The 22,872-nt window shown below is 45.6% G+C and overlaps 1 protein-coding gene and 1 pseudogene across 5 annotated transcripts in view; one reads left to right on the top strand and one right to left on the bottom strand.

The window, feature by feature from the left end:
• The window catches only part of ercc6l2 (excision repair cross-complementation group 6-like 2), a 137,793-nt gene that overhangs the window by 44,305 nt on the left and 70,616 nt on the right, over positions 1-22,872 (bottom strand). For all 5 annotated transcript variants that reach the window (XR_011949123.1, XM_072516736.1, XM_072516738.1 and 2 more), the window contains exons 11-14: positions 22,556-22,627; positions 10,803-10,948; positions 10,577-10,672; positions 8,883-8,982 (exon numbers count right to left, since the gene is read on the bottom strand). Coding sequence is in view for 4 of the 5 variants with exons in the window: in XM_072516736.1 (XP_072372837.1) it covers positions 8,883-8,982; positions 10,577-10,672; positions 10,803-10,948; positions 22,556-22,627 (414 nt within the window). In the remaining variant the exon portion in view is untranslated. The remainder of the gene's footprint in view (positions 1-8,882; positions 8,983-10,576; positions 10,673-10,802; positions 10,949-22,555; positions 22,628-22,872) is intronic.
• Positions 2,903-3,443, top strand: LOC140430041 (protein ZNRD2 pseudogene; annotated as a pseudogene).

Raw genomic sequence — 22,872 nt, 5'->3', positions numbered from 1 at the left:
TCTCTGGCCAATCGCTGAACGCGATTTCGGCATCCGCGATCGGAGAATCCACCGCTCAGTGTTGATGCCAATAGAGAATCCGTGGACTTTCACGACAGAAAATTTGGCGCCGCTCCTGAACCGATTCTCCTACTATTAAGGGGCTAACACCGGTGCCACGTGGAACACAATTGATTCTAATTAAAATGATGCGAGATTCGCCGGGTCCATGATCGACACTCAGGAGGTTGACAATCTGCAGCCGCATCTACACATATCCCCACACTCACTTATCCCAGCCAGCAAGATGGCACTGGTTGTGCTGGAGTGTGCCCAAACAGCTGATGGGTCGTCTGGGGCCAGAGGGCACCCAGGGGGCTGCCCTGGGGGGGGGGGGGGACCCCCTATATAGCCCATGGCACCAGGTTCAAAGTGGGCTGTTAGCGGTGTGCCCAGCTGCATGGCTGCCTTGCCGACTGCAGCAATGGTGCTCTGTGCCCGTCCACCCGACTCCACAGCCCACTTCCTGGCCATCCCCCATTACTCCCCCCAGCCCTGGCAGAAGCCCCCCAAGCCAGCGGCAGAACTGTCTGCAAACTATGGCGATGTTGAACACCTTCCATACTCTCTCTCTCCCTCAGAAACCGCCACACCAGTTCACGATTTTTGAAAGCACAAGTGAACAAATCCGTTGGGAACTCAGTCCATCAGAGGCGGAGAATCGCAGAGGCCCTAGAGAGTACCGGGTCAGACCTGCTAATGATATGCAAACGGTGTCTACTGTACGTGTGGAGTGAAATGCATTGGCACCATTTTCGAGGTGACGGAGAATCGCGATTTGCCGTCAAATTGGCACCTGCTGCGCGTTTGGCGTCGGAACCTATTCTCCGCCCAATCGCATTTCCTGATTTTGCCGTCGGCTAACAGAGAATTCCACCCAACATTTCTGATAATGCTGCACTCCCTTAGTGTTCAAATCCATAACCTTCTGACTGAGAGGTGGACAATGCTATCAGCTGTGGAAATTTCACCCCAGACGTTTTAAACGCTGTTTAGATTTAACCATGCTATTGCGAAGTATGTAATTTAAAATATTTTTATTTTGTTCAAAACATTATTTAAGACCTTAGAAATTTCAATGACTAAGAAATAACGTTTGAGTGATTCAATTGGTTCATCGTTATTTTCCTTTTATTATTGACAGACTCTCTGACAGTTCAAGATTGGTTGTTTTTCCTAAGTACTTAGATTCTCATTGGTTATTCTATAGCTGCCTACCTTGCTTTTGATTTTCCCATTGGTCTATGCACTCCATAGACAATGCACTTCATTTTATGCATGAAAAGGAAATAAACAAGTTCTAATGTATGAACAGATCTGTAGGTCTAAGTGTACTGCTCAGGACTTTCTTTTGAAGCTCACGTTATCTTCCCCTGAAGTTGCTAAGACTTGTTGAGTGCAATCTATTGGGGAAATCAATGAAACAAGGCTAAAGTTAGTCATTGCTCCAGCTCCTCCAAAGATTCCTTCCCTTCTGCTTTTGTCACTCCTCCAGAGTCAGAATCTATGATTGGAGGAACAGCAAGGGTGGGAGAGAGTGAACCTCTGATTGGGAGGAGCTGGAGCAGCTATTCTCCTGCTCCCACTAGCCTCAAATGCAGGAGTCCATCAGCTGCACTGAACAATTTGTGACAACATCATTTGTAAAGCCAAGGAGAAAAAACAGAAAATGAAATAACAGGGAGTCTCTGCCAGTAACCTGCCCTGAACATGTCTGTGGGAGCTGTCCACAGAGTGAGTCACTCCCAGGGATCTGGAAACTTGCTTCTAGTGCTGTGGAGTTATCTTGAGTGAGGTGAGCGAGTGCTGTGTCAGTGTGTCTGGTGAGGGAGGAGGGAGCTTAGGCAACAATAGGTGAATGGGACCATCCGCTCTCATCTTCTCTCCTCGTTCCCTCCCTCTTACCTTCAACAACTCTATAACAATGAAACAACGCAAGCTGCAAAATGGAGATAGTTTTTTTTTCCTATACAGAACAGGCAATCAAAATATATGAGAAACCTAAAAGCTTTTCTTGCTATCTGGGTTGCAGGTAGTGAATTTCCTCTCAAAATTAATTTACTGTCACCATGTATGTGCAATGTGCAGAAGATGTTCATGACAGTCATTGAAATAAGTGTTATCTGCACAGTGTTATGAACAATTAATGGGATATTTTCCTGTCAAATTAACAATATTGCTAAACGCTGTTAAAATAAAATTTATATTCTCTGTTTTTTTTAATATGCATTAGAATTATCTAAAGGGTGCACACAAACTAATGTTGCATACTATTGTTACTGCTCTTAATATTAATGACCCAATTTGCATATAGCAGTACAGTAGCACAGTAGTTAGCACTGTGGCTTCACAGCTCCAGGGTCCCAGGTTCGATTCCTGGCTTGGGTCACTGTCTGTACGGAGTCTGCACATTTTCCCCGTGTCTGCGTGGGTTTCCTCCGGGTGCTCCGGTTTCCTCCCACAAAGATGTGCTGGAAGGTAATTTGGACATTCTGAATTCTCCCTCAGTGTACTTCAACAGGCGCCGGAGTGTGGCGACTAGGGGCTTTTCAATGTAACTTCATTGCAGTGTTAATGTAAGCTTACTTGTGACACTAATAGATATTATCATTATTATAAAAGCAGCAAGATGCCTCCACCTTTGATGTGCATCCTGGGGGCTCACCTAGACATAGCATTAGACAAGGAATTTTCAAACTGTATGGCGTGACCCGTGGGTGGGTGTCGGGAGAGTCTCAGAGCGATTGGTCGCTGCATTCCCGATCGCAGGAGGAGCGCCCAACAGCCACGACTGGCTTTTAAGATGCCGGCAGCAGTATGGCTCTGAATTATAGGGATGATAGCTTACGTGGGCCACCCCCCTTTTGAGGCAGAGATGAAGGTGATCGAGGTCCGCCGTGAACGCCAGGACAAGACCACCAAACTGATGAGGGATTACCTGCTGAAAGGATACAGGATGCCGGCAAATTTTTGTCAGGAATGTGGAACAATCCTTCTTCAAGACAAGAAATGGAAAAACTACTGTGTCGCCTGAGGAGCTGGATTCTCACATGGTCAAGGGCAACCAAGCTTTGAACCCACAAGTAGCCTTGTCGCAAGTGAGGGAGCAACAATGCACTTTCAATGACCACTCGGAGCCGCTCCCCTCCCATTCCATTCCACTCCGTATATGTCCCCGGACGCCAGGGCTCTGCTCCCTGAGCCATGCCGAGGGCGCCGCAGCCCCCCGCCCAGGCAACCTACTGGCCCCTGCCAATAGGGAGGTCGAGCAGGCCCTCCTGCAGAAGCTGGCATGGGCCAGTAGCGAGTTGGAGTGGGCCTTGTCCGTGGAGTACAGCTTGCAACTCTACATCTTGATCAGGAACTGCGCCAACTCCCTGCAAAGCCTGAAGTGGCTGGCGTAGTTGCATGCGGGGGCGGTTGAGGGATGGAGGTGGTCTCTTGTTAGTGGCTCTGCCTCCATCGCAATCGACCTGCCCTGAATTCAATGGTGCAGGTCCTCATCCGGTCTGCAGGAGGCACAGTTCTCTGTTACATTGGATCTGGCACATCCTCCAAGCCCAAGTGAATGTCCTGCTATGACTGTCTGACCCCCCCCTTCTGCCATATTTAATTATGCTCTGTTGGGGAGAAAATGAAGCCTAGATTTCTATTTACATGGGTAAGATGGGTATAGAGGGTTATGGGCCAAGTGCAGGCAACTGGGACTAGCTTAATGGTAAAAACTGGGCGGCATGGACTGGTTGGGCCGAAGGGCCTGTTTCCATGCTGTAAACTTCTATGATTCTATGATTGCCAACGGAGCATTTAGCGGTTAACTACACTTACAAGACTGGAGTCCACCTGACCTTAAACAGGGCTAGTGTGAGCTGCACACAGATGTCCAGGGCCTCTGGTGAACAGTCTACTAAAAAGAAACTGAAATCGGGAACAGGGCAGTACAATGCTGATTTATTAAGGAATGTCTTTGTTAATTATACCAATGAAAATCAGGATGCAAAGCCCATGACTGTTATGTGCAGGGAAGGACTGGCAAATGAAAGTTTAAAACTCTCAGAACTTCAAAGACCAAGCACGGTGAGTTTGAGGGCAAACCTCTTGATTTTTTTTCAAAGGATGCAGTAGGAACTGAAATCATCAGCTTAAGTCTTTAGCAGAAATGTATCATTGAATGACAAAGATGTGGAGATGCCAGCATTGGGCTGGGGTGAGCACAGTAAGAGGTCTTACAGCACCAGGTTAAAGTCCAACAGGTTTGTTTCAAATCACGAGCTTTCAGAGCACTGCTCCTTCCAAAAGCTAGTGATTTGAAACAAACCTGTTGGACTTTAACCTGGTGTTGTAAGACTTCTTGAATGACAAAGTAAGTGAGATTGTGAGGACGAAGCAGGCTCACCTGTCGTATTATAGGTAAATAAAAATACTGGGTCGCAAAGGTCAGCCGGCGTGAGTCCCGAAGGTCGGCGGGTTGGTAAAAGTGGGTCCCAGGAAAAAGAAGTTTGAAAAACATTGCACTAAACGCCAGAAGGTCAAGAAGAGTGAGGAGCATTGGGACGGCTGTGGGTGAGGGGAACACGATCTGTAACTAAGGGGAATGGAAATCTGTCACAGTAAAATGTTCACTATTAAAACATGTAACACTTGACATATGTGAAGCCTCTATCAAGTTAATCATCACAGCGGGCCTGCCTGCACCCCCACCTCCTGTTGCCCTCCGCTCCCCCACCCCCAGTGGTTCAAGATCAAAAGCCCCTGATGCAGATCCCATTCAGAGGATGGGTGTGATGCGCTGTCAGCACAAAGACAGGAGTCAGACTTTAGTAGAAACTGACGAGCACCAGAGCTTTCCTCACAGCGAGTGATCATCACTCTCCTTCCTTGTATAGTGACCCACCTACAGTGCCAACACAAGCCCATCACCCAGAAGTGATGTTACATAGACCCTTGGAGGGGGGGGGGGGGGGGCAACAGGATGATGGGGAGGGGGCGGTGTGATGGAGGGGGACAGGGGAAAGGGAGAGAAATATGGGGAGTGGGCGAGGTGTGGGGGTGAAATGGGTGGCAGTTTGGAGGGAAATGGTTGGGTGGGATGGTTGAGCTGACTAACACAGCCTCGTCTGGTGGCGATGAGGGCCTCCCTGGTCCTTCTGGCATGTTGAACCCTTGCCGGCACCTGTCTTCCATTCTCTGGCTCCTCCTCGAACTCATTCTCCAGCACCTACTGGACCGCCTCATCCTGCTCTTCAAACGAGGCTGCATGTCCCTCCGCCTCCTCCTGCTGCTTCTCCAGTGTGTCATCCTGCTGCTGTGTCAGATTGTGGAGGGCATGACAGACCACCACAAAGTGGGAGACCCTTTGGGGTTGTACTGTAAGCCATCGCCAGAGCATCTGATCCGCATCTTGGGCAGTCTCAGGCTCTGCACCGGCGTCATCAGCCATGACCTCAGGGTATCCCTTGTCCCCCACGAGCCAATCCTCATCCTGGGAGCATCCTCGAAGACACCAGGGATCTCGAAGAGCCCCAGGGTTAAGCTGTCGTGTGTGCTCCCAGGGTAGGGACACATACATGCATGATTGTGAGGCGGTGTTGCACACAATCTGAACATTCAGCGAGTGCAAACCCTTCCTATTAATATAGGGCACTCCCTGATGCCCAGTGCTCGCAGGGCAACATGTGCGCCATCGTTAACCCCTTGGACCTGGGGCATCCCGGCAATGGCAGCAAATCCTGGTGGGCCTGGTCCAGGTTGAAGATGATATAATCAGATGCCTAGGCATATAGAGCATCTGTCACCTCCCGGATGCACCTGTGGGCAGCTGACTGTGATATGCCACACAGGTCCCCGCCCAAGCCCTAGAATGACCTGGTGGTGTAAAAGCTTAGGGATGCAATAACTTTCACGGCTACTGGAAGAGGGTGTCTTCCTCCTCCAAACGGTGCCGTGTCACAGGTGTCACACGGTCTCTCAGTTGAGACGGAAAAGTCTGCGGCGTATGCTGTCTGTCAGCTTATGGAACGACCGATGATGTCTGCACACCTTGGGCGGTTGCCCTTCTGGGTCCCTCCTCAGCCTGTTGGGCGATCGGGTCTGCAGGGTGTGCGGCATCCCGCTGTACATGGGGTGCTGCCTCCAGCCTGAGTTGGCGTTGCTGCCTTTTACAGCATATGCTTGTCTCAGCTACCACAAACATCGCGAGTGCAGTCTCCGTGGGATCAACACCCGCAAGCATTGTTATATCTGGAAAGAATTGGAAAAGGAGACAATCTTTTAGGGCTTCCATCCCGGGACCCTCAAATCCCCCAAACCTCCCCCTGCCTTCTCTTGCCATCCAGCAAGGCAGACATGCTGGCGAACCTTGCTTAGCACATTCACCAGAGCCCCTAGACCTTATAATAACTTCTGCCTGGAATATTAGGAAGACCATGATCAGCTTCCCTCCGCTCATCTACAAACTTACCCTTTGGCCGTGAGCGGATCCTAAGAGGTGAAGCCCTGCTCTTTAGTGTTTGATTGTTGGCAGCTACCTCTATGGTGCTGATGCTCCTAGAGTTCAGACACATTGTTCGGGCATCAAAGCTTGCTGAACATGTAGTGTGCTAATCATCCCTCAGAAGCCATTGCGCCAGCTTCACTTTTTTGAAAATGAGTACTAAATGGCACGTGCGTGACTTCTTGCTGGGGAGAGGAGTAATTCCCAGGAGGCCGCTGCATTTGACTTCAATCTCGTTCATGAGAATGAAATGAATAAAAATTAGGGTTAATGATATTCTCACCATTTTTGGACCCTTCACCTCCCTGGATGGCACGGTAGCACAGTGATTAGCACTGCTGCTTCACAGCTCCAGTGACCCGGGTTCAATTCTGGCCTCGGGTGACTGCGTGGAGTTTGATCCGGGTGCTCCGGTTTCCTCCATCAGTCCAAAGATGTGCAGGTTTGGTGTTTAGGTGATAAGGCAGCACGGTAGCACCACAGCTCCAGGGTCCCAGGTTAGATTCCCGGCTTGGGTGACTGTCTTTGTGTGGAGTCTGCACGTTCTCCCTGTGTCTGCATGGGTTTCCTCCTGGTGCTCCGGTTTCCTCCCACAAGTGCTGAAAGACGTGCTGTTAGGTAATTTGGGCATTCTGAATTCTCCCTCTGTGTACCCGAACAGGCTCTGGAATATGGCAACAAGGGGCTTTTCACAGTAACTTCATTGCAGTGTTAATGTATTCCTGCTTGTGACACTAAAGGTTATTATTATGAAATTGCCCCTTAGTGTCCAAAAGATTATGTGGGGTTACTAGTTAGGGTGGAGGCGTGGGATTATGTAGGGTGCTCTTTCCAAGAGCTGGTGCAGACTGGATGGGCCAAATGGCCTCCTTCTGCATTATAAATTCTATGATTCTCTGAGATCCGGAACACACCATCAGGAGCGGGTCAGGTGAATCACAAAATGGTCCGGGGCCCGGAAACGGGAGAAGCACCAAGCTCCATGATTTGTCTCTTTGGCCCGTCGTCAATCTGACCTCATTCCCCACGCACACATGCCCATCCATTCCATTCAGGAATTAGACAGAAAACAGAGGCCCTGGCTGATTTAACTGTACAACAATAAGTTATATTTATAAAGTGCATAGTGCTTTTAGCAGGCTTCACAGGGAGATTATAAAACAAATTATGACACTGAACCACAAAAGGAGTTATTAGCTAGATGACCAAAAGGTGTAGATCTTAAGGAGCATTTTAAAGGAAGAAAGGAAGGTAGAGATGCAGAGAGTCTGAAGGAGGATATTCCAGAGCACAGTGCCTTGGTAGCTGGAGGCATAGACACCAAATGTGGGTGTGATTAAAATCAGGGATGCACAAGGCAATATAAATAGAGAAGTGCAGGTATTTGGGAAGGTTGTGGGGCATGAGGAGATTAGAGAGAAACGGGGAGGCTCACCCAGGATATAGCTCCCATGTTGCTCAAACTGTTGATTGCCAATAAAGCTGATGGCTCTCCATCTGGGAGCAGGTTATCTCTACATCGATCTGGAGTCTTCAAAAGCAACTATGCCATCTTTCTTGCTAGAGATTACTGAATAAAGGATTGTCATCAGGAGCAGTGCTGTAGGGCAGAATTGTGATTATGTTGTTGCCCTGTCACAAATCATCAGAAGTAAATTCATGTTATAGGTTTTTATTGTCAATTAATTTTTGGGGAAAAAAGCTATTTATAATAACATAGCTGTTGTGAGGGGGAGGAAAATATAGTACCTGGTATGAATATGGTATTGTTAAAAATATTAAAACATTGAAAAACTTTTACGAACCCAATAAATCCAACAAGGACGATTTAGTTTTATAGGATTATCAGGGATAATTTTTGTACATTTTTATATGCTTAGAACACGGTAGCACCGTAGCATAGTGGTTAGCACAATTGCTTCACAAATCCAGGGTCCCAGGTTCGATTCCCGGCTTGGGTCACTGTCTGTGCGGAGTCTGCACGTTCTCCCTGTGTGCGTGGGTTTCCTCTGGGTGCTCCGGTTTCCTCCCACAGTCCAAAGATGTTCAGGTTAGGTGGATTGGCCATGCTAAATTGCCTTTAGTGTCCAAAATTGCCCTTAGTGTTGGGTGGAGTTACTGGGTTATGGGGATAGGGTGGGGGTGTGGGCTTAGGTAGGGTGCTCTTTCCAAGAGCCGGTGCAGACTCGATGGGCCGAATGGCCTCCTTCTGCACCGTAAATTCTATGATCTGAGGAAAAAGTACCCACTTGATCAATTTAAAAAAGCCTGCTCAGAAATGCCTTAAAATAATGAATGGTTATGAGGAGATGACCAGTTGAGAAAAACTGCCAACCTATTAATTGCTCACCTGCTTATAGAGCTGGCGCAGATACATTATTTCCTCAATCGTACCCAATGAAATTAGTCGGAACACTTTAACATCCCTGCATTGACCAATGCGATATACTCTACACAGGTGGGAAAAAATGAATTGTTGAAGTCAGAAGTATGTTTTCACCACTGCTAACCAGTCAGTGATAACGAGATATAAGTTAATGACTCAGTAACTGAGTTTCACATATCTTTATATCAGTAAATATTACTAACACAAATATTATTTTCAGTATTCAACTGATCAAAGTCGGAGGCAATTGAATTTGCCTGGGGCTGGTTTAGCACAGTGGACTAAACAGCTGGCTCGTAATGCAGAACAAGACCAGCAGTGCAGGTTCAATTCCCGTACCAGCCTCCCCGAACAGGCGCCGGAATGTGGCGACTAGGGGCTTTTCAAAGTAACTTCATTGAAGCCTACTTGTGACAATAAGCGATTATTATTATTATATTATTGAAAGCTGTGAAAATAACCCGATTTTAAAAAAACACTTGGTGGAAAACTGAACTAGAACACACAAAAAAACTGGTGTGAATTCTCCGCTGGCGGGATTCTCCATTCTGTTGGCAATGCGCTCCCACCCACATGTTTCTCGGTGGCTTCGGGTGGCCACAATGGGAAATCTCGTTGGCTGGCTGAGGGAATGGAGATTCCGTGTACTGGAGTGCCGCCGAGGAACACGTGGCTGGGGAGGCGGAGGATTCACCCCAGGGTTAATTCACATATGCTGCTGCCCGCCTGAATTGGGTAATAAAGGGAAGCAATTTGATCTCCGCTTGGTGAAGATCGGGTGACTTGGAGGTTGCCTGCTGCCACTCTGCCAAATGGTAGAGGACGTTTCAGCAAGGTGTTGTAAGGGGTTCAAGGGCAGCAGAGCACGCTTACTCCTGCAGAACAAATTTCACTGGGGCTGCTTGGTTGCTGGTTAATAGGGTCCTGATTTTCATGTATTTATAAGGTTCCTGTCTGAAGCAGACTCCTTGGTCTCCTAAAGGACCCAATTAAGGCAGCAGTGGGCAGCAATTGAGTGGCAAGTTTTCTGAGGTAATTTGAACTAGGCAGCTGCACAATTCCGCAGGGCATGGTGGATTAAAACCATTGCCTATGAAATTTGTTTTCAATCTGCTATCCCCCTACCCTTGGGAGGTGCAAAAGGGGATCCTAGGGAGACTGTGAGATCATAGGATTTCTGAATTCCTTAGCATTTGTTGAATTACTAACACATTATTTATGTATATCAATAAAACACAACGGCACTGTTTTTCTTTATATAGCTCATGCTGTCTTTTAAATGTGAAAATTGGGTTCATGCGAACATGTCAATATTTAAGGGGTTGGGGGGGGGGCACCCAGCTGGGTGGGTAGATGGGTCCTCACGCAGGAGAGAATTAAAAAATTACTGGCCTAAGATAGTTTCATTCATAGACTTCCAATATCATTACTTTTTATTTTAAATTTGTTAAGACCCTCTCGTTGGCTGTTGCTACTGACTGAAATAAGTCTGCTTGTCCTAACAGGAGGGGAAGCCAGATGAGTAGTTGCCATTGTGGCCATAGTTAAGTGACCACCAGTAGCTGGCAGAATGCAAGCTGTTGGATGTCTGGGAGAAGAATGGCTCTTAAGAAAACATAGGAGAGTCCAACAATGGAGCAAATAATTTAATCACCTACCTGTCAATAGCTTGCAGATCATTAGCTGGATTCCACGTTGGGTCAAATATCACAACAATATTAGCTCCAACAAAATTTAGTCCTAAGCCACCAGCCCTGTGATAAAACAAAAACAGATATATAGTCAAATAAGTTATTACAGTAGTGATCTTTTGTTTATACAGTATTTATTAAAGAAAAAGCAACTGAAAAAAATTGTGCACACTGCAAATTTTACATATCTTACATTGTGGACACCAAACAAATGTTGATGTCTCGTGTACTGTTGAATTCCTTCACTATTTTGACCCTCTCTTCTGTCTTGGTTTTCCCATCAAGTCGTCGGTAATCCAATCCAGCTGCCATACAGTATCTTTCCAGCACATCCAAAAGCTGATGGAATACAAACATTTTGCACAAACATGGAGCAAGCTCAGTCAATTCTGCACATTGTCCACTTCCTGTTTAGACTCTGAGGCAACTGCCCAAGGCCTTACTCAAAACCTGGTACAAAAGTAAATACTTAATTTCAAACATTTTGGATTTACAGCACCAGTGTAGTTTTTAGTTGAGATGGAGTTAAGTTTATTTCTATTTTTCCCTCATATTGAATTTAAGTTTTGTATTTTCAAAGGGTTCTTTCATGTTGTAAAACATAATTGTCATCAAACATCCATTCTCCTGCCTTTTGCTGCAAGTGGCGTCACTCACTTGTTCTGTTAGTAGCAGAGACTGATTTTCTTTGTGAATCTTGCTCTTGCTAAAAGATATGTAAGAAGTCTCGCAACACCAGGTTAAAGTCCAAAAGTTTTATTTGAAATCACAAACTTTCGGAACACTGGTTCCAACTCCAGCTATAAGTTTGCTGACGACACGACCATAATGGGTCGGATTTCGAACGACAGGAAGGAGATAGAGAACCTAGTGGAGTGGTGTAACAACCTATCCCTCAATGCCAGCAAAACTAAAGAGCTAGTCATTGAGTTCAGGAAGCAAAGTACTATACACACCCCTGTCTGCATCAACGGGGCCGAGGTGGAGATGGTTGACAGCTTCAAATTTCTCGGTGTGCACATCACCAAAAATCTGTCCTCGTCCACCCACGTCAACGCTACCACCAAGCAAGCACAACAGCGCCTTTACTTGCTCAGGAAACTAAGGAGATTTGGCATGTCCACATTGACTCTTATCAACTTTTATAGATGCGCCATAGAAAGCATCCTGTCTGGCTGCAACTCAGCCTGGTATGGTAACTGCTCGATCTAAGATCGCACAAAACTTCCGAGAGTCGTGAACACAGCCCAGTCCATCACATGAACCCGCCTCCCATCCATTGACTCTACACCTCCCGCTGCCTTTGGAAAGCGGGCAGCATAATCAAAGACCTCTCCTACCCAGCTTACTCACTCTTCCAACTTCTTCCATCGGGCAGGAGATACAAAAGTCTGAGAACACGCACGAACAGATTCAAAAACAGCTTTTTCCCCACTGTTACAAGACTCTTAAACGACCCTTTTATGAACTGACCTGATTAATACTACACTTCTGCATGCTTCACCTGATGCTTGTGTCTATGTATTTGCATTGTGTACCTTGTGTTGCCCTTTTATGTATTTTCTTTTCTTTTCATATACTAAATGGTCTGTTTGAGCTGCTCGCAGAAAAATACTTTTCGCTGTACCTCGGTACCCATGATAATCAACAAATCCAATCCAATCCAGTATGGTGGGGGTTACATGTAATGTGACATGAACCCGAGATCCCAGTTGAGGCCGTCCTCATGTGTGAGGAACTTGGTTACTAGATTCTGCTTGGCGATTTTGCGTTGTCGGCTGTCTTGAAGGCTATCTCGGAGAATGTTTACCCGAAGATCGGACGCTGAATGTTCTTGACTGCTCCACTCACACTGCACCTGTAAAGACTTGTTTACCTGTAAAGACTTGCATTCCAACCATTCTTCACATTCCAATCTGTAATTTTCTTGTAATTATGTGTCTCCTCTGTATGCTGTGTTTGTGAATCTGCCTCCACTTCACCCGATGAAGGAGCAGTGCTCCAAAAGCTTGTGATTTCAAATAAACCTGTTGGACTTTAACCTGGTGTTGTGAGACTTCTTACTGTGCCCACCCAGTCCAGCGCCAGCATCTTCACATCATAAAAGACATGTGAGCTATTTCCTCCCCAGGTCCAATGGAAAAAGAAACAAGGCTGAGTGGCAGCAGGTGACTTATCTTGTACCACTTAACTTAATAAAATGTAGAGTAGATATTGGAGAAAAAACATCTATACTCAAAGGGTAGATTTACCATCACTCATTAAAACTCACTGCAAGTTGAAGCATGTTTTCCTGATATCAACTGGTTAAAAATTGGCAAACAGAGAAAAATATATTCAAAAGATTGAAAGAAGTGTGCAATAATCTAGTACTCAAGACAGCACAATATGGGAAATATTCAAAACATAATTGGGTGCCATATCTGGTGAGTTATGTACTTAAGGGATAATGTTTAATTGTCTGGATGACCATTTTCCCCATTCTCTTCTTTCACTTCTGTTCTTAAATGCAGCCAAATAGCTGCTTTGACATAGATTGGATGATGGTAACAATCTCTCACTGTGTTCAGGTATGGATGGAGGTTTAAAATAATAAAATCACATTTAATTGTCTGCACTATGCTTGAAAACATTATTCAGTAGAAAAAATAAATACATATGCAATGATGACACTAGTTCTTGAATATGCAGCATATTTAAAAGTCACAAACTAGAAAATAATTGATTTGAGCATGTTATATATCTATATTTCCTTCTTGATAGACATCCCTGGAATAAAAATGGGACATCACATACCCGGGGAGGGGGACAAACTATTCTTGTTTATTTTGTTGCAAACCATTTGATGCCAGCAATGGGAATAGTCAAAATGAATAGTTTTTAAAAGAAGAAATTGAGTCTCAGAGAATGAAGTAAATGTTCAAATATAAATTGCAATCACAAAATTAAAAGAATGAGCACAAATATTTCCGGAGCTGAAATCCTTATGACAAATATATCAGCTCTTAAAACTTGCCACAACCAAGCAAATTATTTTGCAAAGCTTGCATTTTACTTAATCCAAGTTGGGGCATAGACTGATTTGGAAAACAGTCAATGGGGAGTACATTTCTTTTCAAAACAGGATCACTTTGCAAGGACCAGTCATCAAGCTGTAACTGGAGATACAAAGGCTGAGAATTAATGACAGGGAAGAGGTTTGATAGTGTGGATGTGGAGAAACTGTTTCCATTTGTGGGTACAAGGGGGCATAAATGCAAGTTGCAATAAAATAAAGAACTTTGGAGATATTATTTACAAAAAGAGTGGTGAGAATGTGGATAGCTTTGATGCATTGAGAGGCAGTTCGATGATGCATATATGAGAGGAAAGGGAACAGAGGAATACAAGGCAGGCTGGAATGAGGTTGTAATAATCCACAGGAGGCATGGGTTCCGTCACTACACCAGCATTTATTTGCAATAACCTATATACAAGAGCAGCTCCAAACAGTGCTGCTCACATTCCAGTCAACTTAAGACTGCCTCACAAAGCCTACACAGGTGCTTATATGGGCCCCCTCAATGAGCTATCATTGAGGGAGCTCATACTCCAATTGGCCAACCAATAATGCCAATTGGAGGTCGTTCTCGGACGTGGGTGGGGTGTACCTTCTAGGTGCCCGTATTTTCCTTGACGACCTCCTTGGAAGTTGTACTTCCTCCTCCTCGGGGGAGGTGTCGCGGCGGCCTTGTCGAACGTGTCCATCTCCGATTCTGACGACTGGATGACGGGGTCTGGAGAAATTGCTCGGGGCTGGGGTGTGGGTATCTTTCCCGTCTGAGCTATCCCAGCTTGAGGCGGTCCTGCTTCGACTGCCTCCAGGTGTGGTTCCGCTGCCCTTATTTGGTCTAGGTGTTTCTTCAGCACCTTACCTCCTATTGAAACTTCATATGATATGGGCCCTGTTTGGGACTCTACTGTGTCTTTGACCCATGTTGGTCCATTCCCATAAATCTTGACCCAAACCGGTGCCCCCACCTGGAAATGTCTCTGCTGCCAACTATTATCATGCCCCGTGCGTTGGTCCTCCTGCTGTTTCTCCACTTTCCCCGTTAAATTTGGGAAAAGGAGACTCAGCCTCGTTCGCAGCCGCCTTCCCATTAAGAGTTCAGCTGGCGGTATGCCCGTTGTGGAATGCGGTGTGGTCCTGTAATCAAACAGCCAGCGGGACAGCTTTGTGTCCGTTGACGCTGCCGGCTGCTTCTTGAGTCCCGCTTTTAGTGTCTGGACCGCTCTCTCTGCCAGCCAGGCCGTTGGACTCTGGACGGTAAGGGGCCGTTTTGATGTGGCGGACTCAGTTTCCCTTTAGGAATTTTCCAGATTCCCCACTTGTGAATGGCGTTCCGTTGTCCGACACCAATACCTCCGGATGTCCATGTGTTGCAAACGAGGCCCTGAGCTTTTCAATTGTCGATGCTGTGCTTGCCGTGTTTACCTGGTGGACGTCCAACCATTTGGAGTGGGCGTCCACTATCACCAAAAACATTGAGCCCATGAAAGGGCCGGCGTGGTCAATATGCAGGCGGGTCCATGGTCTGCCTGGCCATTCCCACGGGTGCAATGGCGCAGCTGGTGGCACTCTTTGCCCCTGTTGGCACTCCTGGCACCGACGTCCCAAAGCTGCTATGTCTGTGTCCAATCCTGGCCACCAAACGTAGCTTCAAGCTAGCATCTTCATTTTAGACACCCTGGGTGTCCGTGATGTAACTCGGTTAAGATTGCTCGACGGCCCTGAGCTGGGAATATTACCCGGGCTCCCCATAATAGGATACCGTCTTCTAGTTATTTGGTCCCTTCTGCTCCAGTATGGGTGCATCTGGGGCTCCACTGATCTCTCCAGTTCCCCTGTTAGCAGTAAATGCTTCATCTTGGCTAAAACTGGGTCTTTTTGCATTCACAACCGAATATGTTGTGCGTCCACTGGTAGGGTGTCCAAAAAATTTAGAGTCATTACTGTCTCCTCTACTTTCGGTATTAGCGGCGGGGTATCTGGGAGGGGAAGTCTGCCCAAGGCATCTGCATTTGCTACTCACGTTCCCGGTCTGTGCTCCAGAACGTATCTATACGCCGCCAGTAGCAACGCCCAGCGTTGGATTCTAGCTGATGCAATCGGGGGTATTGACTTGTCTTTTTTTAATAACCCTAATAACGGCTTATGGTCCGTCACTATGGTGAATTTCCGCCCGTACAGATACTGGTGAAATGTCTTTACTGCACGTATTACCGCCAGTCCTTCCTTCTCGATTTGGGCGTACTTTCTCTCAGCCATCGCCAAGGTCCTCGAAGCATAGGCTATTGGCCGTTCTTCCCCATTCCTTCCTCTATGGGCTAAGACGGCTCCTACCCCGTAAGGTGATGCGTCACACATGACCACCAACTCCTTACTTGGGTCATAATGCTCTAGGACATTTTCGGATGACAGCTGTTCCTTAATGTCCCTAAATGCTCGGTTTTGGCGGGCGGACCATTTCCATTCTTGTCCCTTTTTTAAGTAACTGGTGGAAGGGTTCTAGGATGGACGCCCTATTTTCAATAAATTTGCCATATGTTACCAATCCTAGAAATGATCGTAGCTCCTGGACCGTGGTGGGAGCTGGGGCTTCTTTTATTGCCCTTACTCGGTCTTCCAATGGGTGTAAGCCCAACTGATCTACTTTATATCCCAGGTACGTCACTTGTGGGGCCAGAAAAACACATTTTTCTCTTTTCAGCCGTACGCCTGCCTTTGCGAAGCGCCTGAGCACTTCTTCCAGGTTCCTTAAGTGTTCCCTGTTTGTCCTACCCGTGATTAAGACATCGTCCAAATAAATCGCCACCTGTGGTAGTCCCTGCAGAATATTTTCCATCGTACGCTGGAATATTGCGCAAGCTGATGTCACTCCGAAGGGTAGCCTAGTATAACGAAAAAGTCCCTTCAGGGTGTTGATCGTAGCGAACTTCTGGGAGTCCTTGTCCAGTTTTAACTGAAGGTAGGCGTGGCTTATGTCCAGTTTCGCGAACAAAAGCCCACCTGCCAATTTGGCATATAGGTCGTCTATTTTCGGGATCGGGTATTTGTCCAGCAGTGTGTATTTGTTTACCGTCTGTTTGAAATCTCCACAGAAACGTATCGAGCCGTCTGGCTTCAAAATTGGTACCACCGGCGCTGCCCATTCCGAGAACTGTACTGGTCTGATAATGCCGTTGCGCCGTAACCTTTCTATTTCGACATCTACTTTCTTCCTTAATGCAAAAGGTACCGGCCTGGCCTTACAAAATTTAGGAAGGGCTTCTGGGTCCACGTGCAAAGTTGCTTTGGCGTCTATAATTTCCCCAAAATCGTCTTGGAAGACCTCCGGGTATTTTTGGAGTACTCCACTCAACTGCCCGCTTCCACTCTGGAAAATTTCCATCCAATCTAAGTTTAGGTCTTTTAGCCAGTTCTGTCCTATTAAGTTCGGTCGGGAGCCCTCTACTATCGTCAATGGTAATCTGAGCAATTGTTCATATTCCACGGGTACATGAGTCGTGCCTAGAACTTCCAGGGATTCCCCCGTGTAGGTTTTAAGTTTCGTCGATGTTTTTGTTAGGGTTAGTGGCTGGAGTCCATCTTTGATTTTTTTAAATGCTGCCACTCCCATTACTGATACGGCCGCACCCGTGTCTATTTCCATTATTGTCGGCCGACCGTTCACCCGTGGGGTAATCTTAATAGGTTCTGCTTTCTTCGTCGCAATATTATATAACTGTTCCCCTTCGGAGGAGGATGGGGCATCTAGGTTGTGTACTTCCCTGCGTCCCCACCTGCTATTCCTCTTTTGCCACTTCCTTTTAGGGTTTCTGTTGCTGTTACCCCACTCTGTCTGGTGCCAGAAACAGTCCTTCTCTGTTGGGGGAGCCACAGCCGGTAGTTCCCTCTGTCTCCAGTTAGTCCTAGCAGACTTGGGGGCAGTTCTGGGGTTTTCCTTTGGCCCTCTGTTCCTCAGGCTTTTCCTGAGGGCGGCTATCTGGTAGCTGGACCCATTGTGTTAGTCCCTTTCCCAGGTATCTACCTCCATTGGCGTGCCCTGTAGTTCCTGTGCCCCACTTGCTGCCTTTTCTAGGGACAGTGCGAGCTGTAACGCCCGCCTGCAGTCTAGCTGCGTTTCCGCCAACAGGCGCTTCTGTATTTGGAGGTCATTTATGCCACACACTAACCAGTCCCGAAGCATTTCATTTAGCGTCGGGCCGAACTCACATTTTTCCGCCAGCCTTCTCAGGCGGGTCAAGAAATTTGTGACGGACTCTCTGTCTTCCCACTTCGTTGTGTAGAATCTGCACCTACGCAAAATGAGGGGTGGTTTCGGGTCATAATGCTCTTCCACCAATTTCGTCAATTCTTGGAAAGGTATCGTGTCCGGCGTATTGGGATAAGTTAGACTACGTATAATGGCGAAGGCTGAGGGTCCGCACGCCGACAGCAGTATAACCCGTTTCCTTTCGTCCTCCGTTATCTCATTGGCCTGGAAAAAGTAACACATTCTCTCCACATACTGGGACCAGTCCTCAATAGTTGGATCGAATGCATCCAACTTCCCAAAAAGAGGCATTTTTGAAAGAGCAAGGCTTACCCTCCGAGTGCGGCAGCTGGTCTCCGTAAGGTTCTTTGTTTACCTCGTCGCCACTGTAATAATCCACAGGAGGCAGGGGTTCCGTCACTACACCAGCATTTATTTGCAATAACTTACATACAAGAGCAACTCCAAACAGTGCTGCTAGCATTCCAGTCAACTTAAGACTGTCTCACAAAGCCTACACAGGTGCTTATATGGGCCCCCCTCAATGAGGGAGCTCATACTCCAATTGGCCAACCAATAATGCCAATTGGAGGTCATTACAGAGGTAGTTAGAACGAGGGTGATGGAGGAGGAGTTGTGTGGAGGACAATCCCTAGCATCGACAACTTGGGCCAAATGGTCTGTTTCTAGGCTGTAGGTTCCATGCATTAAATTCATATCTCCACCGCAAGATAGAATTTTAACCTCCAGACTGAATGCTTCTTGGCTACGAAATGTAAGAAAAATGTAGATACTGGAAGTCAGTGTGTCAATATAATATCTGAAGTTGCCGAAATAAATACCCTGAAGTATAAGCACCCTTAAGAACATAACTTCACTTTTGAAAAGAGTAACTGAGATTTATTTTTTGAAAATGATTCAAAGAGATGATTGGATGGCCATATGCCTAAAATAACTCCTTGTTAATAAAAACAGCCAGTTAATGTGGATAATTCTCATTTCTTCTCAACGCTCTTTCTCATGAATATTGGTTCCTGCCAGTAATCTTCTAATTTTAAAATAGTCTGTTCCTCAAATATAACTAACTTGGAGCAACATACAGCATTTACACTTTATGGATTTTCAGGCAAGATTTCTTTGAGAAGTACAAATGAAGTGGAAACTACTATTTTACTGAATAGAGTTTTTGCTATGGAGATAATGCATGTACTTTGCAATGGAACGCTTTCTCCAACCCAGAGTAACACTAAGAATAGAACTAATTTTACATCAATACTTTCCAGAGTAACTCAAATATATTTGTTTCTTTCATCTGGTCATCAAACCATTTCATTGATCATAATGGGGCTGAATAAATTTACTATTCTACCCTGAATCATTCTACTGCATAGAGCAATTACAGGTTACAAACGCAAATGATAGAAAATATGAGGAAATCAAATACGAGATGACAAATAATTGCCTATATCTTCTGAGACTAAGGGCGTAATTCTCCGGAAAAATAAAGCGTGGTAGCGAGCGGGAATTGCTGCGAGCTTCCCGACACTTGGCCCAGCGAAGCCGGCAACGAATTCAATGTAATTTTATTTTATAATGCCTCTCCTCTTCTTTCCACCAAATGTGTCACTTTACTCGATGGGCCGAAGGACCTCATCTGTACTGTATGACCCTATGATGCTATGACTCTACTGGTCTGCATTACATTTCATCAGGTTATTTCATAGGCCTGTCTGTGCACTCTTGTAGTCTTTCACTATCTTCCTCACAGTTCACAATACTTCAAAGTTTTATGCCATCAGCAGATTTTGAAGCTGTGCAATGTACACCCAAGTCTAGGTCATATCAATATATATCAAAAGAACAGTGGTTCTAGTTCCAACCCACGGAGAACCCCACTGTATACCTTCCTCCAATCTTAAAATCAATTATTCACCGCTATTCTTTTTCCTATCACTCAGTCAACTTTACATCCATGGTCACACTATTACTTATACTCCAGGAGCTTCAACTTTGCTGGCAAGCCTATAATACAGCAGTTTATCATAAATTTTTGGGAAGTCTATGTACATGACATCAACCACATTACCCTGAACAAATCCTTCCGTTACTTCATCCAAAAACTCAATCAAGTTAGTGAAACCCGATTTGTCGTTAACAGATTATAGTAGACATAAATATTGTGTTATCTGGCACTCTATTAACCAGAATTTGTATGGGCAGAATATTACAGCCCTGACGCAATGTGTGTGTGGGGGGGGGGTGGGAGATGTGGCAGGCTGTCCATTGACTTCAGCCGGACTTGAAAGTCGTGCTGTCGGGAGGGGCTGTAAAATTCCGTCCGCTGTTCCCCTAATACAAATTGTCACTTCACCACGCGGAAGCAATTAAGAATTTACTGGGAACACGTACTGTATTATTTTATACTTTAGTTTACGTTTTAATGTACTGTTGAAGATTAAGGTTAAAATAACCCTGGTCTTTACTTCCTGAGTAATTGCCATGAGTTCATACCGCAAGTATTGGTAAATTGCCCGTCAATTGGCAATTTTGATTAGCCATCACAACCTGTGGTTCTCCCTGCGGAGAATAAAGATCTTTCCGTCATTAAATAATTAATTTGTTAATTAATCAACAATTGTCCAAGTGTTTGTTAATTTTGTCCCAGATTATCTTTCTAAAAGCTTTGCCACTATTAAGGTTAAACCGAGTGGCCTATAGTTGCTGGGTTTTTCCTTACACATTTTTTTGAACTAAGGTGAAACACTTGCAATTCTCCAGTCCTCTGACATCACCCCTGGATCCAAGGAGAATTGGAAGTTTATGGCCAGCGACTTTGCAATTTTCTCCTTTACTTCCCTCAATATCCTCGGATGCATGCCATCCAGTGTTGGTGACTTATCAACTTTAAGTACAGCTAGCTTTTCTAATACCTCTTCTTTGTCAATTTCTAGCCTAGCCAGTGCCTCAATTACCTCTGCACTACAATGACTATTGCAACATCCTCCTCAGTAAAGGCAGACATAATTAAATATTTAGTACCTCAGTCATGCCCTCAGCCTCCATGCGTAGATTCCTTTTTTGATCCCTAATCAGCCTCCCCTTACTACCCTTTTTCTATTTATACGTATATGAAGCCTTTTGGATTCTCTTTTATGTTAGCTAGCAGTCTCTTCTCATGTTCTTTCTTTGCCTCTCATTTCCTTTTCTCATCCCCTCTAAGCTTTCTATATTCAACTTGCTTCTCACTTTTTTTATCAACCTGACATCTATCACATGCACCCCTTTTTGACTTCATCTTATTCCCTATTCTTTTCATCACCCAGTGAGCTCTGGCTTTCCTTGCCCTATGTTTGCCCTATGTGGGAATATACCCTCAGACACCGAAGAACTATAACTTGCCAGGCAGCTGAAGAAGACTAAGAAACCACAAATGACAAAGATGCTAGTCAGCTGATTTCATACTCGCAGTCGTTGGTTCAGATACTGACACTGCCTGTATATTAGAGGATAGACCAGAGGTGAGAAATGCACATGGTGAGACACTAGATACAAGTACACAATAATGAACAAGGATAACACAGTACCAGCTTGTTGAACAGCAAGGTTGTTCACGGGTTTTGTTGCACATGACTCAGATGAGCTCTTCAGCAGGGCAAGCTACAGTCGTGTGATAAATAAAAATGCTCGGTGCACTGGGAAAGCCTGCATGTATCCATTGTCAAGGAGCATGAAGAAGTGTCTCCACCAACTTAACATAGGGTTTCCCCCAGAATTTGGAGCTTGGCCTTGGTGTAATGGAATTGGTGACGAAAACCATCAAAACATTTGTGGACCCAAACATGATGCAATGTCTGACAGTTTGTTTCTCAGCTTCTATTGCTGCAGCTTGCGCCAAAAGTGCTGTAGTGGAAACATGTGTGCTTTAATCATAGAATTTACAGTGCAGAAGGAAGCCATTTGGCCCATCGAGTCTGCACCGGCCCTGAGGTAAGAGCACCCCACTTAAGCCCACGCCTCCACCCTATCCCTGTAACCCCATTTGGACACTAAGAGCAATTTATCATTGCCAATCCACCTAACCCGCACATTTTTGGACAGTGGGAGGAAACGGGAGCACCCGGAGGAAACCCACGCACACATGGGGGGAACGTGCAGACTCCGCACATACAGTGACCCAAGCCGGGAATTGAACCTGGGACCCTGGAGCTGTGAAGCAACTGTGCTAACCACTATGCTACCATGCTGCCGATCCACTGTGCTTCCATGCTGCTGAATCCTTTTATAAAAATGGCATCTGGCTGGCTAAGCACCGGAGGTGTGGGTACATTTTGCGGTTAACCTTGCAGGTCAATGACTTTTCAATAGAACATTCTGATGCATTAATTCATTGACCTGAAACATTAACTCTTGTTTCTTTCTCTGTAGATAGAACATATAGAACATAGAACGATACAGCGCAGTACTTCCTCTGCTGAGTATTTTAGCATTCTGTTTTTATTTCAGATTTCTAGCATCCCCATTACTCTGTTTTCCCAGATGGAAAACTGTAAATTAATTCCAATCAACATAGCTCAAGTTTATTCTGTACACTTATAAAAATTGGTCTGGAACACTATATCAGCAAACCACATTTGGATTAGTTACCCACCTTAGTAGAGAGGGAGAAGAGCAGAATCTTATCTTGGTTCCTTCTACAGTGGTCCAAAAGCCGTTGAAGAACCTGAAAGCACAAATGGAGACACTGATATTTCAACCCTCTGGTTACTGGGTGTGCAGATCACAATGGTAAATTTTTAAATTATTTATTGAATGCTGGCCAGGGTTTGAAGTACATCCCCAATTGACCTTGAAAAAGTGAAATTGTGCCTTTGAACCTCTGCAGCCCATGTCATGTAGGTGCACTCACAGAGGAGGGAGTTCCAAGGTTTATGACCCAGCGACAGTGAAGGAATGGCGATACAGCTC

The sequence above is a fragment of the Scyliorhinus torazame genome, chromosome 9 (genome assembly GCF_047496885.1).
Source record: "Scyliorhinus torazame isolate Kashiwa2021f chromosome 9, sScyTor2.1, whole genome shotgun sequence".
Taxonomy (NCBI): Eukaryota; Metazoa; Chordata; class Chondrichthyes; order Carcharhiniformes; family Scyliorhinidae; genus Scyliorhinus; species Scyliorhinus torazame.
The sequence above is the reverse complement of the archived record's forward strand: the minus strand, read 5'-3'. Positions and strand labels throughout refer to the sequence as shown.